The sequence below is a fragment of the Uloborus diversus genome, chromosome 6 (genome assembly GCF_026930045.1).
Source record: "Uloborus diversus isolate 005 chromosome 6, Udiv.v.3.1, whole genome shotgun sequence".
Lineage (NCBI taxonomy): Eukaryota > Metazoa > Arthropoda > Arachnida > Araneae > Uloboridae > Uloborus > Uloborus diversus.
Window position 1 is genome coordinate 164,258,991 of NC_072736.1, and position 15,985 is coordinate 164,274,975.

The window sequence follows — 15,985 nt, forward strand, 5'->3', positions numbered from 1 at the left end:
GCTAAGGCCACAGAACTAAATATTAATTGGTGTTAAACAGGAAAAACTAACAAGTAAAGCTTCTAAAACCAAGGTTGTTTTAAATGAAAGTTAATGGAATAAATGCCAAATTCAGTATGATTACTACAAATTAGGCACATAAAAACATAAAAATATCATCTATTTACAAAATTTGTAAAAATATGCATGATATTGATAAACAATAATATACATTGCTTCAAAAAGAATTTTAAATAAGTATTTTTTTTTAACCTTTCATTAACAAAATGCAAACAAAATGTATCAAGAACCAGCAGCACCTTTCAAAAGAAAAAAAAAAAAAAAAGAAAGAAAACAGCCACAACAAAAATAAATAATATATATTTTTAAGGAAAAATAAAACCACATAACACACATAAAAACGACAGAAATTGAAAACTTTGGGAATACTTTTAGAGATACAAATAAACAAATAAAATCTATGTTCAATGAAAAAGGAAAAAAAAATTAAACTGATGAGGAAGACTTTAGTTTACATTATAAGGGAAGGGGGGGGGGTACACAATTAATAATTTTCAATAAAAATATTATTTTTAAATATTATATTATTTTGAGGGGTTTCAAGGCACTACTTTTCCAATGCAACAAAATATGAGTTTTAAGATGAAAAGTCATCCAAGAAAATCCTCGAAACATGCGTCTGCAACCAGTTTACTAATTTGTGCTTAATTGCATTTTTTACTATTGTTACTTTGTTGCACAAAGATATTTATCCATTTCATCATTTCAATAGATCTGTTGTAATTGTAGATACCACAAATAATTTTTTTTTTCACAAAATTAAATTGTCTCAAGTTTAAGGTTGTAAAAATATCCCTTAAAAAGCAATCCTGCACAATATTTATTAAAAAGAGAAATGTTAAGAGCACTTACTTGCAATGCTTTGAGCCCCTCAATTCTCAAACTGTCACTCTCTGAAGTAGCAGCCATAAATGCCATTCGAATCAAATCAGAAAGGTAAAATACTAAGTAATCTGTAAGTAAAAATATCAACAATATACTTTTTTTTTTTTTTTGGAGTTTTATTAAAAACTAAAATGAGAGTTTAGTAAACAAAATTCTAATTTAAAAAAAAATAAAGAGAGAATTTTGAAAAAGTTTATCGTTAAGTTGATACTAAATAGAGCATATGGTCACATGACACACCATGTCGATCCATGAGCTTCCTTAAGTGTTGAAGTGTATAAGTTCTTATCAGTTTTGAATTTGTACAAAGAAAACAACTGGACATTTAAAGGCAGTGAGAAGCAAAGGGATGTAAGTGCCAAAATTAAAATATTGGAGATAACCAGTACCAATAGTAAGAGAACCTCTCCTCTGTCTTGGGGGCAAGAGATAGTACTAGTAGCTGCTATACAGCATGATTTAGAAAAAAAAAAAAATCAATGAAAGTCTACCTAAGTTCTGAAATTTAAATTTGTTTTACTCACAAAACTAAAAAGTCCACTTAGATCCCTCTGCTTCTCACTGCCTCATTTGTACTTTTTAAAGGCTGGTAAAAAATTTGTTCATATGACTAGTTCAAGTACTCATTTCATATTTTAGTAATTCAAGCCCTAAGATTTTAATAGTAAAACAACACATTGTGAATTATTAAATTTTACATGCACTTATTTTCATACATGTGTTAAAGCTTTGCCATTCAATTGACCCAATAAATAGGATTATCTCTTTATCTTCTTTACTAATAATAAAGCAGAAAGTCTCTCTGTCCGGAGGATGTCTGGATGTCTGTAGGATGTCTGTAGGATATCTGTAGGATGTCTGTGACGCGCATAGCGCCTAAACCGCTCGGCCGATTTTCATGAAATTTGGCACGAAGTTAGTATGTAGCATGGGGGTGTGCACCTCAAAGCGATTTTTCGAAAATTCGATGCGGTTCTTTTTTTATTCCAATTTTAAGAAAAAAACTATCATAAATTACGAAATCATCATAACGTGGAACCGTAACATGGGCACAAGTCAATTGGCGAGATACGAAATTATCATAACGTTGAACTGTAACGTCGGTACAAGCCAATTGGCGAGAAAATTCACCATACATTATTTGTAAATATACAAGCGAAGCAAAAGACCTTTAATTTTTCTATTACGGGCGAAGCCGTGCGGGTGCCACTAGTTACTAATAATAAAGCTGAAAGTTTCTCTGTCTGGATCTCTGTGATGCGCATAGCCCCTAGACCGTTTGGCCGATTTTCATGAAATTTGGCATAAAGTTAGTTTGTAGCATGAGGGTGTGCACCTTGAAGCGATTTTTCAAAAATTCGATTTTGTTCTTTTACTATTTCAATTTTAAGGACATTTTCTGGAGCAAAATTATCATAAGATGGACGAGTAAATTACGAAATTATCATGACGTGGAATGGGAGAGCGAATGAATGTAGCCAATCGGCGAGAAATTCATCATCCATTATTTGTAAATATACAGGCGAACCAAATGACCTTTTCATTTTCTACTACGGGCAAAGCCGTGCGGGTGCCACTAGTAGTAAATAAAAGTAAGGTTTCAAAGAAATTCTGGAAGGAAGTCTGTGGCGGACGTGCGTCCAGGAGACCCCATAGCACCTAGAGCCTTGAAATTTTGTACAAAATTACTTCGTGCCCCAGGGGTGCGCACCTGGTTTTTTTTTTTTTTTTTTTTTTTAATTCAAATTAGTTTTTTTGTCATAAATTTTTTAATCTCAAATTTCGCATTAATTGCCTATTAAAGGGGTGAAATATTACTTGCACATATTAATATTATATATCGTTGGAAAGGGTAGAATTTTTGGCGTTGTACACAGTTTATTTCATTGCTCTAACTTAAATACGGCGGGAGTTAGTTGCGTTTTTAGCTCGACCTCTTTTAGGCTTAGCTAAAATTTAGGCACTACTTTCTTCATTAAATCTATCAGTAAAAAGCGAAGGAATTGTCCCACGGTTTTCTTTTTGACACCACTGGAAATAGCGGCTTTTTTTACTCCAGATCTAACTCGACCAATGGTCAGAAAACCGAGCTTCTGTCTCCAAAGGGAAAAAGTTACAAGCCCTTAAAAAATATAAAGTTTGAATAATTTCATCTCCATTAAAATTGTTCATGTTTTATTTGGCGTTGCCATAGTTACGTCTTTTCGATTCGCATGTTTCTTCTTTCTTATTCACAAACTTTAAGGGTTTCAACTTTAACGGGAAATCTTAGGCTTAACTCAATTCAAGCATCTAGCTAAAGAGCAAAATATATTACTTGAGACCATGAATACGAAAGTGACTTTTCAAACGTACAAAACAGCAGTTTTGCAATGCTCAGGAGCCCCTTAGTCCTTACGGCTCTGCAAGTTGGTACGAGTAATTTTGAAACCCAGGGAAGGGGTGATCTCTGATCCAAAGGGAGCTAGCTAGCTCATAATGCGTTTTCAATCTGTTTCTTTCTAATTGACGATTTAAATCTTTGCAAATCAAATAAGATTGCAAAGCAATCTTCGGGGTTTGGTGAGCGTTAGCGAGCAGGGGGCAAAGCCCCCTAGTATCTATAAATAAAACTTTGTTCCATATTGATCATAAAAGAAAAATAGCTAGTAGATTTGAACTGATCGAAGAACTGATTTTGGCTGGCCCCTCCGGTTAAATTAGGTTTGTTTATGTAGCCGTCTCTAAAATAAATATGCTGAGTCAATTTACAAAAACAAACTTAAAACAGAATACCTCATAAAATATTGAAAATGATCTGAAAATAACAAATAAATTAATATTTTTAATAAACTGCAATGAATTATACTGTCTTACCTTTCTTATCTACCAATTTACTTTCCCTAGCAAGGGAAAGGTCAAAATGGACATATTTTCCTTCACAAACAGTAATAATCCTCTGCAAAGATTCTGCTGCAAATACCCTTGTTGACCACCGTGGGGAAACAAATGTACGAGAGCCTTCCTCACTCGCTTTAAACCTTGCTTCATCATCAGCATCCACATCATTTTCAGTTTCATTATTGTCCTCCTTCTCTTCTTTTAATGATGCTAGATCTAAAGACATTAAAAAAAATTTTACATCAACAACAACTTAATATATAACCATAAAATATTTTTAAAAACAATGAAATAATCTAAGACAAGCGATACAAAACATAATTTTTCTGAATCTGTCATATTTATTATATTTTGCTTTACCTTTAAAAAAAAAGGGGCACTAGAGAAAATAGCAACTAGAATTTTTGTTCTTCATCTCTCCTTTTCCAAACTAAATACTGCATTAATTTTAACAAAAGACATACAAAAATACGGAGTTTTAAAAATAAAGCAATGTTATAAAAAATGTCAACTATACTTTGTTATGCTCAAATGATGCATGATGTTTTGATCACCAGTTGTGTCACAAGTACTAGGCACACAAAAGGGCTCTCTTTGATGCAAAACTGCACCAATGATTGAATTTTGTCCAGGGTATTCAAAGTCAACCAAATATTCAAGGTGTCTTTAACACAGCACAAAATCACACATGGTCACTGACAATTTTCTGCCTCTAGAAAATGTACCGATCGGCCACTTGGGCCGCCGATCAGAAACCGGGACTAAAGTTAGGAGGCCAAACCCTTACTACCACAGTGAATAAAATATGACAACGTATATAAAGTACAAATTCAGAATGAAAAAAGGTTAAAAAACCAGCAAACAGCTGTTTCGGCACTCTAAAATACAAGTGCCATCATCAGTGCAATTAAAAACGAAGACAGGTTCAACCCGACTAACTTCATTCTGAATTTGTACTTTATATACGTTGTCATATTTTATTCACTATGCAGTACAAAGTTTTCGACTACTTTTTATGTATCCTTACTACCACAGCCACAATAAAAACTCTCACCCCAAGATTTTATCAATTTTGAACAACAAAAAGAGTAAAGGAAATTTACGTTTAGCACACATTAGCATTGAAAATCCAAATCAGCTTTGGGAGCACAAAATAGCAATACAATTTGCATACATATTTTACAAGCAGGGCCGTATTTAAGGGGTGGGTTTTTAGGGTTCATACCCTCTCCAAACATTTTCAAAACTATTTCAAAATACATCTATAACTTTTTGCTGGAAAAATTATTATCACTGTTTTAGTATTTATTTATTTGTTTATTTTCCATTTTATTTAAAAAATGAAGTCCCAATTATTGACAAATCGCACAAACTAAAGTGCTTTATCTGCAGTATTCTTGTTATTGCGGAAATCATTTCTAACATAACAATACAGCATTTCTCATTAGATTTTGAATACCCTTTAGATTTTGATTACAAAAACATAAAAATTCTTGAATTTGAAAGAGCCAAACTATATATTTAACCTAGTTTGCAAGTGTCAAAAATTATGAATTTAAGAAATATTACTTCAAACCAGAAGTTATGTGTGTAATGTACGCATCAGATTTTTTTTCTTCATTTAATAAACACATCACTTTTTGCATTTGCTTATGTTTATACAAAAATGAAATCAAATTTGATTGATCATGCAGATTTCACGAAAAATATGTTGGTAACAAGGGCGGATCCAGAAATGTTTCAAGGAGGGGGCGGTTGAATTTTTAACTTGTGCTTTGGGGGAAAGGGGGACTGCCACAGAATTTTTACCAGAAGCAACTGAAATATCGAAACTTAGCCAAGGAGGTCTCTGAACCTATTTCTTTAATTTTCCGCTGAAAGAGGTCTTCCAAAATTGTGTTTTAGAACTTCAATTTCGTAATATTTCTGTTGAAATGCTTCAAAAACCTTTCCCCCTAACATCATGAAAGAAAATCTAAAATTGCCTTTTTGTAACTTCAATGTCGAAAAGTTTCCGAGAGGGAGATTGGAACTCCATTCCTTTCCTTATCGTCTTCAAAAAAGGCCTAACTTGGCGTTTTAAGACTTCAATTTGGAAAAATTGTCTGTGCAAGGTCCCTCAAGGGTGGGGCGATCGCCCCCATCGCCCCTCCCTTGTATCCGTCCTTGGTTGGTAAAACACTCGCCGAAACAAAAGTCTGGTTACGGCCCTGGTTACAAGGAACTCCTTTTTCAACACAAGAGATGTAAGTAGATAACAGAACACCCCCTATTATGAATGACACTTTTCATCCATATAGCTCTCTTCATTTGCAACCAGGGTCCGTACTCCATTTTCGAAATAAAATGAAGCAGTTTTGGAGGAGTTTTGAAGGAGTAAAATGAGATTTTGAAGGAGTACTAACGGGCTGTCATTAAATGATGTCGCACATTTTTTCAACATATTTGACCCCCCTTCCCCTTTTGTCAAAAAGTGTCACACTTCACAAGTGGACACTCACACGTCATATTTTTCATAAACATATTGTTACAATAACTGTGTGATGTCACTTTTTGTCACGCTCTCTCTTCCCCTTGTCACGATTTTACGAACCCGTCTCCCCTTCAATGCATGACGTCACTTCTGGATGACCCTTTTTACAATATCATAACTGTGATTTACTAAACAAGTGTTTTTTTAATACAGTCACTTAATATATACATCTACTTATGCATTTTTAAATATTTAAATAATAATTAGACACCTGACTTTTGTATCTGAGAGTGTAGTGAAGGGAAAAACAATAATCATAAAACTTGGAAAAAATAGCCAAGCACGATTTAAGCATGTTTTAATTTCACTTATGAAATGTCTTAGTCATCTTTACTAATAATAAAGCTGAAAGTCTCTCTGTCCGGAGGATGTCTGGATGTCTGGATGTCTGTAGGATGTCTGTGACGCGCATAGCGCCTAAACCGTTCGGCCGATTTTCATGAAATTTGGCACAAAGTTAGTTTGTAGCATGGGGGTGTGCACCTCGAAGCGATTTTTCGAAAATTCGATGTGGTTCTTTTTTATTTCAATTTTAAGAAAAAAACTATCATGAATTACGAAATTATCGTAACGTGGAACCGTAACATGGGCACAAGCCAATTGGCGAGATACGAAATTATCATAACGTGGAACTGTAACGTCGGTACAAGCCAATTGGCAAGAAAATTCACCATACATCATTTGTAAATATACAAGCGAACCAAAAGACCTTTAATTTTTCTATTACGGGCGAAGCCGTGCGGGTGCCACTAGTCCAATAATATTTTCACCTTCAACTTTTATGACTCCTATAATAATCAATTTGTAAATCACATCGTTTTGAAAAAAAAATAAATAAAAGAAATTACTACATTGAAATCGCCCTTGTGACAAGGTTAAGTTGTCGATCGAAGAAAAGTTACTGTCATAGAGGAAGATTATTAATCTGGAACTAAAAAAGAAGGAGTTTTGAAGGAGTTAAAACCAAAATGAAGGAGTTTGAAGGGCCCTTCAAAAAAATTTCCTAAATGAAGGAGCATTGGAGAAGTTTTGAAGGGGCCTACGAACCCTGTGAAACTCATTGAGAAGGAATAGATGGAGAGAGTGCAACCCTACTATCCCGATACGGCAACAGTACCATGTGACCTGGGGAGCAATTTCGAGTTGACCGTAACCGCTGAAGAAGTTTTCATTAGCTGAAGCCATGCATGATAACAACCTTTAACTGTAGAAGGGAAAAATTAGATTTATAGTAATAGTGCAGTATTCTAGCATTGTAAACTGTGCGGAAAAAGCCACACCAGGAGGTGCAGTAACTTTTCCCTAGCATGTACGAATGATTTTTACTTCTAAATAAAGAAAAAATAACATTTATATGCATTCAACTGGTACATATTCCACAGTTGCCTATAATTTTTAAATTTTTGTACTTATTTTACCTATAAAATTATGAAACATTGTATATCTTGAGTGCGAATAACATTTCAATTCCATAAAAACACTTTTTACTCAACTAGTAATTATTTTAACGGCTCTTAAGCATTTTGTGTACATTTGCTTTGTTGGCGAGTATCTTCTCGCCAAGCTCCTGTGAACAGCAGATGCGCAAGAATCAAGATTTGCTATTTTTATGCTTCAATTTAAATACTAGTATGCCTGCGTATGAAATCATTTCAAAACATTGATTACAATACATATGTGTTAGCTTTAAAAGCTATGCGCAGTATTTTTCCGTGGATCTTACGTCTAATAAGTAATAGACATGAACCAATTTTCTGAGTCAAAAAGCGACCTCTATTTTATTTCAACATATATATAAAAAGGTAATTTACATAAAATTTAAATAAAGAGTAAAATAGTGTTGCCACTCTTTGGCTATATAACAAATGTAAATTAAATTAGGATGGAGCTGTGAAAATAGTTAGTGGTCTAACATATCCCCCTCATTTTCACAGATCCATACAAGAAAATGATAATTTTTAAACACCAAAACAAAACACTCTTTTACAGAAGTCCATTAACTGTTGCACAGTTAAACATTTAGTCAAGCAATCAGCTAAATTGTTCTTTCCATTAACATGAATTAACTCAAATTTCCCATCTTTTAAATTTTCTTTAACGAAAAAATATTTAATGTCTATATGTTTAGTTCTTTTATTTTCCACAAAATTCTTAGAAAAATAAATAGCACTTTTGCTATCGCAATAAACTGTCGGCTTTTGAAAAATAACTCCTAAATTTCTACAATCTTTTAAGATTCGTGAAAGCCAGATTATTTCTTTTACTACATCTGAAATAGCAATAAATTCAGATTCCATGCTGGAAAGAGCAACTGTGGCTTGTTTTGACGATAACCAAGATATTGGAACTCCGTCTAACGTAACTAAAAACCCACTTACTGATTTTCGATCATCTCGATCTGAAGACCAACTTGCATCTACGTATGCTTCAACATTAGAATTACTAGCTTTAGATAAGTCCAAGCAATACTCTTTAGTATTTATAACATAATTTAAAACTTGACACAACATTTTCCAGTGAATTTTGGAAGGAGAATTACAATACTTAGATAGTAAAGATACATGAAACATAATATCAGGCCTAGTTCTCGTGGCTAAAAACAAAAGACTACCAACTAAAGATCTATAAGGCACATTTTGAATTTCTTCCCCCTCTGCACATTTTTGTACAATTACACCGGGGTTTAACGGAACTTTTACATTTTCCTTTCGAAACTGATTGAAAACAGAATCTAACTTTTCAATGTAAGATTTCTGATGAATCAGTAAATGACCATCATCCATACATTCGAATTCAACCCCTAAGAATTTTGAAATTGCCCCTAAATTTTTTATATCAAACTTTGATTTTATTAAATCAATTGCACGATTCAATAAATCGTCATTTAAAGCAAATACCGCTAAATCATCGACATACAACAAAATTATAACTTTCCAATTTAAATGAAAAACACAATTACAACTCGACAGCTTTTCGAAATGTAATTCCGAAAATACTCTATTTAATTCATGAAACCACTCGCGCCCCGATTGATGTAGGCCATACAACGCCTTTTTAAGTTTCATAACATGATTTTCTTTACCCCTCGTTACAAAACCTTTTGGTTGTTCCAAATATATGGTTTCTGTTAAATTTCCGTACAGATACGCACATTTAATGTCCAGATGAGCATGTCTCCAACTTTTTAAGGCGACCAGAATTGTAAAGAAAAATCTAACTAATGTAAAGCTAATTACTGGCGAAAAAGTATCAAAAAAATTTATTCCTTCTGTTTGCCTAAAACCGAGTGCAACCAACCTTGAACGATATATCCTAATTGATTTATTAGTATCTGTTTTTAAATTGTACACCCATTTACAACCCAAAACTTTTGTGGCTTCCTTTCTCGGAACCAACTCGTAAACACCGCGAGATTTTAACATATTTATCTCTTCAATCATAGCTTTGAGCCATTCATTTCTTTCTGAACAGTTTTGAGATTCTTCAAATGTTAAAGGAATTTTAACTTCCGCACAATGAATTTCAACCTCGCTATCACTCGAATGTTCAGCATTATCACTACTAAGAATTTCTTCATTTAAATCTTTCTTTGAAAAATCAAAATCTTTGGAATTAAAGGGAATGTCATTATTTTTGCAATAATTTTCGACTTCTTTTAGACTTCTAAGTCTAATTTTAGGCTCAGGATAGTAATAAATGTCTTTTCGACCTTCAGATTTACCTCTATTTCTAGTTTTTACTTTCCTTTCCCAGTTTATTCTTTTTATCCCACTAGTTTCACCTTTATCTGGAATATCCAAGGAAATTTGAGTTTCCTCATCCGAGAAATCACTTTCTGAATTTAAAATTGACGCCGTAATAACAGTTTCTTTTCGCTTAGATTCAGTTTCATATCTATGTTTACTTTCGTCAAATTTTACATGCTTAGTTTCAAATACATTTCGCGTACCTGGTTCCCATATCCTATATCCATATGTTTTTACTGCATAACCTACCAATATACCGATTCCAGCATTTGGTTCGAATTTACTTCGTCGTTCTTTTGGAATATGGTAATACGCGGTACTTCCTATAGTTTTCAAGTGTCTTACCGAGAACTTTTTATTGCCCCAAATGTTTAGTGGTGCTACATTTCCTAAACTTTTATGCGGAAACCTATTTTTCAAATAGTTTTGCGTATGAGCTAATTCAGCCCACAATGATTTTGGTAAATTAGTTTCACTTAACACTGCTCTAACACCTTCAATAATTGACCTGTTCAGACGTTCCGCTGTCCCGTTCATTTCTGCGGAATAAATATTAGTACGTTCAATTTTAATACCTTCCGACTTTAAATGATCTTCAAAATATTTAGCACAAAACTCAAGCCCATTATCAGTTCTAATGCGCTTAATCCTTTTGTCAAACTGTCTTTCCGCTTCTGCTTGAAATATTTTAAAATATTTAAACGCTTCATTTTTATGCTTAAGGAAATAAATATTGGCATATCGAGAATAATCATCTACAATACTTAAAAAATAACGCGAACCTGCTAAAGATTTTACCGCAGTTGGGCCAAATAAATCTAAATGAAGTAGTTCCAAAACACTATTAGTAGTAATTTTATTTATACTTTTAAAACTAGCTCTAGTGGACTTTGAAATTTGACAAGTGTCACAAATTTCAATCTTACCACTTAAGTTTTCTAAACCGTAAACATTTTCAGATTTACTGAAGCTCTTTAAAGCTTGAGCATTTTGATGCCCATATCTCTTATGCATTAACATAATTGAGTTTTTCTCAGTAATACAAATTTCAGAAGTTTTTACACTTGAATTTGCTTTTAAAATGTAAAAATTATTTACCAAAGGTGCTTCTACGAAAAATTGACCGTTCGGTTTTCTTATTACAGCTTTACTGTTTTTAATTTTTAATGAAAAACCAGCTTTGTCAATTAATCTACCAGAAATCAAGTTTCGCGACATATTTGGAGTGTACATTACATTTTTCAGTAAAAGAGTTTTATTACCTGACTTTTGTATAATCTCCAAAGAGATGTCCCCCGAACCACAAATATTTGTTGTTCCTTCCGCAATTACAGCTTTTGAGTTAGGAAAACTTTTAAAGTCTTGAAATAGTTCTAAATCAGCACAGAAATGTTCTGTTGCGGCAGAATCTACCGCGAATTCAACAGTTTTTGTATTTGCTGTCATTGCTCCGGCGAGAAAAGAACTTGCATCTCCGTCCTTCTTTCGGAAATTGGAATTTTGGACTTTCTTTAGTTTTTCGCGATTTTCCGTAACCATATCTTGTTGACCTTTACGTTGTTCACGCTTCCAGTTGTTGTAGTTAGAATTATTTTTCCTTTTCGGACAGTTCCTAGAGTAGTGCCCTTCTTCTCCGCAAGCGAAACACACATTTTTTCTGTGTCTGTCGAAAACAAATGCAGTTTGTGGGAATGTTGAAGTTTCTTTTGGATTCTCCCTATGCTGAAGTCTATCAAATTCAGATATTAAGGCTTTTCGCACATTTTCAGAGGTAAAACTTTCATCACTCAGTTGATACAGTTGAATTACAACATTGTCATACTTCGGAGGTAAATTACACAGCATCTGATACGCTATTTCGTCATCTTCCACTTTTCTTCCGGCAGATTCCAAGTCTTTTGCAGCTCGAAAAATGCGGCCGATAAAAACGGAAATATTTTCGTCTTCTTTTAAATTTAGTTTCGTGAATTCCGAACGCAAAGCGGCAATTCTAGCTCGAGTTGTAGGTTCGAACACTTTGCATAACGAGTCCCATGCTTCTTTTGCACTAGTCGAGTTTATGACCAAATTTTTCAGTTCTTCGTCCACAAGCAGGCAAATTGTTGACATTGCTTTAGAATCGCGTCTTTTCCAAGATTTCGTTTCTTTTTCGTCAGCACCTTTTGCCAGAGTCTCCGTACCGTCTACTACGCTAAACACATCATAGTTCGTTAATAACATCTTAACATTGAACTTCCAACTTTTATAGTTGTCCCTGTTTAGCTTCTGAAACTTAAATACGCCACTTTCCTCAGCGTGCGCCATTGTTACCCAGTAATGGATAGAAGTTATTTCTCACTGCGCTATTTCCAAACTCAAACATTTTAGGTTTAAACAACACTCTGCTGCCATTTTGTTAGCTTTAAAAGCTATGCGCAGTATTTTTCCGTGGATCTTACGTCTAATAAGTAATAGACATGAACCAATTTTCTGAGTCAAAAAGCGACCTCTATTTTATTTCAACATATATATAAAAAGGTAATTTACATAAAATTTAAATAAAGAGTAAAATAGTGTTGCCACTCTTTGGCTATATAACAAATGTAAATTAAATTAGGATGGAGCTGTGAAAATAGTTAGTGGTCTAACAATATGAATCCATAAATTTTCAGTCAATAACAGAACACTTTAAACTATTTGTACATGCCCGTCATTTTGGGGAATCAACATCAAAGTACATGAAAAATGCAATTACATTATATTTTGAAATCCGGAAAGAAGTGGGGAGAGGGAGTTTGAATGATAGGCCTGTATTTGTATCCGTTATTTATTTATTATTATGCGGTAAAGGAGTTGGAGCCAGAGTTGCTTTGATTTGTAGCCCCAACTTCATAATAAGCGCCGTCTGAAAAATATTTAATGCCAAAAGAGCGATTGCGTGCCAAAACGCGACAACTTCCCAGCCAAACAAGTCACCTGACCTGGGAAACATTGGGTCCCAAGCTTATTTCACTGAGACATTTGCTATGGCTCCCTCCATTAGTATTCCTTTTCAATGGTGCAACTCCTCCCATCAAGTTTCTAGTGAAACTAAAACAACTTTTTGGAGTTTTTATTGCTATTTTGTGTTCCTACATTCATTTATATTTTTTATTTCAGCAAAAAAATAAACGTTTAACATTTTGATTCCTAACACAAAAATATTTAAATAATTAAGATATTACCTGCAGCTGTAAGGACACTTTTACATAATTGCAACCAATGTCCAACACTTTCTTCAGCAAGTGTTTGCAGCATGCTCATAAGAGTATCATGAGTGTCGGCAACAAGACACGTATCAGTTTCAGAGTCCAGCATTGAAAAGAGAACTCCTTCTAAACCTTTCGCACTAAGATAATCTTTGTCACTATTGGATGAAGAATTACTTTCTTTCGACCACGATAATGCATGTAGGCATATTTCCGAAGCTTCTCGCTGTGCAAGTTGTCTGAGGCAAGCAACTGAAGCTCGACGTAACAGCAAATGAGAGCTGTGCAGTGCACACTAAAGATTAAAAAATAAAATTGATAACATGTACATAAAAGAATAAGCTATAACGACTCAGTTATTCAAATTATTAAGCAAGTGCAATGTTTATTACAGAAGTGACTAACCAGAATTATGTTAAAGAAAACTTAAACAATTACAAAATCTATTCAAAAGTACTTTTTCATGATAGTTAATTTTTATTTTATTTTTATTTTTTGGGAGGGGGAGGGGGTGAAAAAGAAACCAGAATTCAAAAGGAAAAACTAACTACAACTAACACAATTTTTAGTTTTACTGAAAAGTAAAAATAAATAGCATTGCAAACAAACATGAATGTTACCCTCACACATATTTTTCAAAAATGTAAGCAAAATTACAGTTGAGGTTATTATTATAATATGAATATTTAATTTAAAAAAAAAAGGAAATAAAGAAATCTGCAAACTCAGGGTCTATCTTAATTTATGTTATTTGTAACTAATTTGTGGTACCTAACATGTGATTTTACATAATTATTTTGTTACCAATTTCAAAAATTACATATAAAAGTAATATTAAGGCTGCTTAAAGATAATCAATTTTCAAATTTTCAATACAATTTTTTAATTAAATGAATGCAAGTTACGGTTTTTCTTCTTAAAAAAAATTACTTTTGATGTCATTGTTTTTTCCAGCTCTTTTTATTGTAGAATTAAAACCAGCCTCTTCCCCCCCCCCTCCAAAAAAAAAAAAAAGAAACTCATGAACAACATCAAGTTAACATAAAATAATTCACACCCATTTCAAACAATGAGTTTCATATCAATTTATTTGATTACAGAGACATAATTTAAACAGTAAAATTTTTAAATAAGCCTTTCGAATTTGAGTGGAAATTCATCTCTCCATGGATAAGATTATTCTTTGAATCAACATAAATGAACACAGTTATGGTACTTTCTTCAAAATAATCTATTGATTGAAAATCAAACCAGCCTTACAAGTTCACATGTGAAATTTCAGTAAGAAGGACAAGTGGAAAATTTACATATTGCGAAAAAAAGCACAGAAATCAAGTCAACTGGGTTTTCATGTAAGTTTCACTCAGCATCAGGTTTTTCAACCAATGATAAAATTTTAAAAATAATGCATTCAACAATAATGCACCATTTTTCTGAAAAAAAAAAAAAAAAAAAAAACTTTTTTCACTGTGGAGAAAAATAATGAAACAAATTATATTAAAGAACTTACGCATAGTGTTGGTACCAGACTAGATAAGTTGACATGGCGAGGAGCAAACATATGAAGTTGCTGTAAGCAAGCTATCGCTTCAGCTTGCACTAACGGGTTTCCATGGTCCTGCATAATAGCACAGGCAACCAGGAAAGATGATCTTGTAGTACAAACAGATAATGAATTTCCTATAAAACAAAAATAAAACTCAAATAAGGGGGGGGGGGGGGAATGACAATTGCACACATCTTTTGGTTTACAGTTAAAGGTCTGGAATAGAACCAGGGAATAGAAAGGTCTGGAATGGAATAGAACCATACTCAAAATAAGGGTAATCATTCTGAACACAACTCTGCCATGGGAAGGTAAAGTGCAGTATCAGCAAATTTTGCTTTTTTTTTTTTTTTTTTTTCATTTTGTCATCAATTGTACTTTAGCTGTATTGCTCAAGCTTGCTTATTCAGTTTTCACTGAAAAAAAGCACGAAAATCCCTCATCAACTTCCAACATTTCCCTACTGTTAATATGGAATCCAAAAAAAAAAAAAAAAAAAAACAAGTTTCTTCGAATATCTCATAACCTTATTTCTGCTGACACAGTGCTTTACCTTGCCACGTCAGAACTGTTTCCATTTGTTTAAAACTTTAACAATTGGTACTTATACTGCCGTGCTAAGTGCAAAAGTCGGAGCTGCAGCGGAATTCAAAATGAGAAATTGCCGTTTAAAGTTTTACGCCTGTATGTATTTGATCACGATGCAACTTTTTCAGATTAAAAAAAAAAAGTATTTCCCATTGACAAATGACCATGAAACATTGTATTTAGGTGAAATATGTGACAAAAAACCACCAGGTGAGAGTAACTCAATTTTGATAAAAAGTGCAGATACGACTTTTGTGCTTACATAGCAGAATAGTATATATACTATATATTCCCCCCCTCCCCCTGGTAACCTTAATTGAAGTCAAATTTTCATTTCTTGATCATAGTGAAATCATAATAATACAATTGAAATTATAATCTACAGTCTCTGAAGATACTGCTAAGATCACATTACATAACAGGAATAAATAAAGAAGCAATGACAACAAAAATATTGCTTGTAAGGTCAGAAGAATTGTTAGAACATTTAAAACATGTGATACTAAAATGAACTTTACAA

The 15,985-nt window shown here is 33.2% G+C and overlaps 1 protein-coding gene across 1 annotated transcript in view; it reads right to left on the reverse strand.

The window, feature by feature from the left end:
* LOC129225166 (HEAT repeat-containing protein 5B-like) overlaps positions 1–15,985 on the reverse strand; it is a 97,994-nt gene that overhangs the window by 35,522 nt on the left and 46,487 nt on the right. The window contains exons 22-25 of the mRNA XM_054859731.1: positions 14,842–15,011; positions 13,308–13,626; positions 3,802–4,041; positions 913–1,013 (exon numbers count right to left, since the gene is read on the reverse strand). Coding sequence (XP_054715706.1) covers positions 913–1,013; positions 3,802–4,041; positions 13,308–13,626; positions 14,842–15,011 — 830 coding nt within the window. The remainder of the gene's footprint in view (positions 1–912; positions 1,014–3,801; positions 4,042–13,307; positions 13,627–14,841; positions 15,012–15,985) is intronic.